The 4,635-nt window shown below is 40.1% G+C and overlaps 1 protein-coding gene across 1 annotated transcript in view; it reads left to right on the forward strand.

The window, feature by feature from the left end:
- Positions 1-4,629, forward strand: part of MBD5 (methyl-CpG binding domain protein 5) — a 38,196-nt gene extending 33,567 nt beyond the window's left edge. Inside the window, exons 11-12 of the mRNA XM_057385261.1 lie at positions 1,133-1,208; positions 3,761-4,629. Of these exons, the coding sequence (XP_057241244.1) occupies positions 1,133-1,208; positions 3,761-3,832 (148 nt within the window). The 3' untranslated portion in view covers positions 3,833-4,629. The remainder of the gene's footprint in view (positions 1-1,132; positions 1,209-3,760) is intronic.
- Positions 4,630-4,635: the final 6 nt, after the last annotated feature.

Consider the following 4,635-nt stretch of genomic DNA (forward strand, 5'->3'; position numbering starts at 1 on the left):
CACCCCAGGCTGGAAAGAATTCAATAATTCAATAATTCTCTCTTCCCCTCCTTTCCAGGGAGGAGCTTTGCTTTTATTTCTGTGTCCCACAGGGCTGAAGAGAAGGAACTTTGATGTCAGTGAGACAGTGTTGGTGGCTGATTTTTCCAAGATCATCCTCAAAATGCCTTCCTGGATTTTAAGGGAACCCAGAAAGGCTTTTGGCACTTCCCAGTTATTTATTCCCATCCCTGGAGTGAAATCAGGGGCTCAAGGACAGCAGGGGCAGATTTAAAGAGGTTAAAGCTGCCATAAAGAATATTTAAATAAATTATTCCATAATTCCATGGATTCTGCTTGTCCTGATTCCACAGAGTCACAGAATCCCACAATCACAGAATCCCAAAATTAGAGAGTCACAGAATCCCAAAATCACAGTCACAGAATCCCAGAATCCCAAAATCACAGAATCCTAAAATCACAGAGTCACAGAATCACAGAATCCCAAAATCACAGAATCACAAAATCACAAAATCCCAAAATCACAGTCACAGAATCACAGAATCCCAAAGTCACAGAGTCACAGAATCCCAAAATCAGAGTCATAGAATCAGAGAATCCCAGAGTCACAGAATCCCAAAATCACAGAATCCCAAAATCCCGGAATCCCAAAATCACAGAATCCCAGAATCACAGAATCCCAAGATCACAGAATCCCAGAATCAGAGTCACAGAATCCCAAAATCACAGAATTCCAAAATTACAGAATCCCAAAATCAGAGTCACAGAATCCCAAAATCACAGTCACAGAATCCCAGAATCCCAAAATCAGAGTCACAGAATCCCAAAATCACAGAGTCACAGAATATTTGAGAATATTTAAATATTCCCAGACTAAAACTGGGAATATTTGAGATAACAAATACAATTTATTTACAGTTAGAAGGATATTTTACCTTTTTTCCATAATCCCAACACARACCTTGACTTCCCATAATATTTTTACAGTTCTGCTCATCTTCCTCGTGCTCCCAACCTGAAAATCTCCAGGGTCAGAACATTCCCAACCAATCCCTGTGTTTGTWACTGACATTTTTTAAAGTTTTATTTCTTTTCCTGTGAATCACTGATGCCTTTYCTCTTTTCTCCCTAGAAGTGGAAAGCTAAATAACCATTTAGAAGCTGCTATTCACGAGGCCATGAGTGAACTCGACAAAATGTCTGGGAATGTAAGTTCCTTTTCCTTGCAATATTCTCCTTTTCCACATTTTTTGTGTGACTTTCTAACAAATTTTGTTTCTGTTTTCTATCAAAAAGTGGATTTTTTAATATTTTCCCTGCTTTAAAAACTGTCTGCAAGTATCTGATGGTTCTGAAAAATGGGAAAAGTTGCAGGATTTTGGTTGCATTGCTGATTTTATTATTTTGGACGAGGAGAAATTTGCACATTCAGCCTCATTTATTTCTCAATTTGAGTATTGAAACCATATTTTAAAGCATCTTTCTTTTGAGTACAAAATTGCCTCCTGGATTTAAGTTTTCCCCATGAAAAATGAAAGATATTGTCATGAAAGGTAAGTTGGAAAACAAAAAACTTTTCTAATATCACACCCAGCAGTGGTTTTTGCACTCTAATTATGCTGTTATTATGTAACTCCAGGATCTTTCCAATTAAAAGTTTATTTTATAAAATATCCTCATTTATGTATCTAAAATATGGCTGTGATTTCATTGCAGCCCACCTAAAAATAATTTAAAAAAAAAATTTATCACAGTGCATGCAACCTCCCACATCTTCTGTTTTGTCATTAATTATTCAAATTATTAATTAGAAAACATTTGAACACAGGGAAAAAAGGGGGTTTTGTTGATATTTAGTGCTCAGGACTGAAGATGTGCATATTTGGAAGTTACAGTAACACTCAGGGAGCTTCTGGAGTATCAAAAACGAAATAAATTTATATATATATATGTGAAAAATATGAAGAATTTCCTCTTAGAGCTGCTTTCAGAACCACCAAAAAATATTCAAGTGGCTGAGTAACTTTTAAAGCCACTCTGAGTAAAAACAATTCAAATCTTTTATTGAAAGCTCTGATTTTGCAGCCTGAGATTTGAGCTTTGGTTTGAAATGTTTGTTGTGTTTCGTTCCTTTGGAAGGAGAGGGAAATCAGGAGCTTTGGGTTTGGGGCTGGACCATCCTGACACCTTTTCCCACCTGAAATTCCAGGAATTTTAGAATCTGAAATTTTAGAATTTTAGAATTCTTCTAAAATTTTAGAATTTTAGAATTTTAGAATTTTTAGCTCTGGTTGGATTTGCTGCTCTGACTGTTCTGTCACCCACTCAAACCGAGGGACCTTGATTGAGATTTTAATAATGTGGGGCAGAATTTGGGATCGGGGCCGATTTCCATGAGGATTTCATTCCAGAATCAGCAGCTCCAAGGGATAACTCTGCTGGCACTGAGCCCACAGGGGCAGGGGGTGTCAGGAGAGCTCGGGAAGGAGGTGCTGAAGGATCAATTCCTGCTGTGAAACTGCAGCTGCTGCCGACAGATGGTGGTGGAATTCCACAGCTCAGCTTCCCTCCTCCTCCTCCCTCTCCTGCTTTTCCCTGAGCACCCAGCCATGGMAAACTTTGGCTCTCAGATCAACCCWGCAWTMGCTCAGAATTCAATCTTTCAAACACAAACTTCCTTAACAACAGCCCTGAGTTGCACTTCTCCAGTTTTCTCCGTCAGCAGCATTTTTTCATCTCCTTCTTCACACTTTTCATCACTCTGGGTCACTGCAGTGTATAAAAGTTTGTCACTAGAATTTGCCATTGTTGCAGTTTGGGATCAGTCCCTGATTGGGTGGTTTCAGTTCCTGATTTGCTGATTTTTGACCCTGATTTGCTGATTTTTGACCCTGATTTGCTGATTTCAGTCCCTGATTTGCTGATTTCAGTCCCTGACTTTGATTTCAGTCCCCGATTTTGTGATTTCAGTCCCTGATTTGGTGATTTCAATCCCTGATCAGTAATTTCACTCCCTGATTTGGTGGTTTCAATCCCTGATTTTGTGAATTCAGCCCCTGATTTTGTGATTTCAGTCCCTGATTTGGTAATTTTGGTCCCTGACTTTGTGGTTTCAGTCCCAAATTTGGTGATTTCAGTCCAGTTCAGTGAATTCAATCCCTGATTCAGTAATTTCAATCCCCCGATTTTGTGATTTCAGTCCCTGATTCAGTAATTTCAGTCCCTGACTTTGTGATTTCAGTCCCCGATTTTGTGATTTCAGTCCCTGATTGGGTGGTTTCAGTCCCTGATCAGTAATTTCTGTCCCTGGTTTGATTATTTCAGTCCCCAAGTCAGTGATTTCAGTCCCTGATTTTGTGATTTCAATCCCTGATTCAGTGATTTCTGTTCCTGGTTTTGTGATTTCAGTGCCTGATCACTAATTTCAGTCCCTGATTTTGTGATTTCAGTCCCCAATTCAGTGATTTCAGCCCCCAATTCAGTGATTTCAGCCCCCAATTCAGTGATTTCAGCCCCCAATTCAGTGATTTCAGCCCCCAATTCAGTGATTTCAGTCTCTGGTGGTTTCCCAACCCCTGCAGCTGCTGCCTCTCTCCAAGGTTTGGGATCCCCAGGTTTTGGGATCCCCCTTCTCTTCTCCTCCCCCATTAATTCTGGATTCTATAAAATGCCCAGACCCAATCCCTGATCTCACCTCGAGCTCTCCCATCCCTCCCAACTCCTCTACCCTTTACCAACCCCTTCTCATTTTCCTTTCCAGGTCCACCAAATCCCGCAGGGAGACAGACAAGTGAAGCCTCCAAAACTCAAGAGGAGGAAGATCTCGAGATAACATTGAATGTGTTTGTTACTGGTCCAGTCCTTCCCGCAGTGACCGTGCACGAGTCTTATCTGTAGGTATTGATCCAGTGAGATTTCGGTGCCGACGGCTCGCTGGGCGCCACGAGCAGCGCTGGTACAAGATTTTTTTGGGATGATCAGGAGGGGTAGAGGTCGCTGGATAAGCCAATCAGAAATCTCGAAAGGTTGCAGTAACGATGTCAGATGATTACTGAGATTTTTTTTTTTTTTTCTATAATACTAAAAAAAAGAAAAAAAATTGTGATTATAAGAAATAGTCCAAATGTTTCTGAGAAATTTTCATTGTGTATATAGATAATACAGAATTTCATGGTGATATCTGAACTGTAAATATTGTACAATATTGTCATGTACAAGCGTACCTAATGCACACTTTATCTTTTATTGTACAAAAAATAGTGTACAAAATTCTTTGGTTTCTATTGAGTACACATACAAGAGACTACCAGTGTAAAGTGATAAATAAAAATACAGCCTAAATGCTTTTATATGATAATGTAAAAGATGCTGTTTTTGTATTTAACAGCAGAGAGAAGGCATGATTATGTAATACCTTAATTATGACATCCACTTCACGCCACTGAGTGTTCATTGCTACTGTCTGTTTGGAATTCCCTTGCCTGGAAGCGCTGGACTCCGGGTCAGGCCCTCGCAGATTCCYGGCGGGATTTGGGATCACAGCTCTGGTTGAGAATTCCGAGGCTGCAACCCCTCGGGTTGCGGTTTGGTTTGCTTAGCTTGGAACGTAGAACGCCGTAGGTTCGATGAAAAAGG

The sequence above is a fragment of the Malurus melanocephalus genome, unplaced genomic scaffold, assembly GCF_030028575.1.
Source record: "Malurus melanocephalus ecotype Western Australia unplaced genomic scaffold, MMel_1.1 scaffold_803, whole genome shotgun sequence".
Taxonomy (NCBI): Eukaryota; Metazoa; Chordata; class Aves; order Passeriformes; family Maluridae; genus Malurus; species Malurus melanocephalus.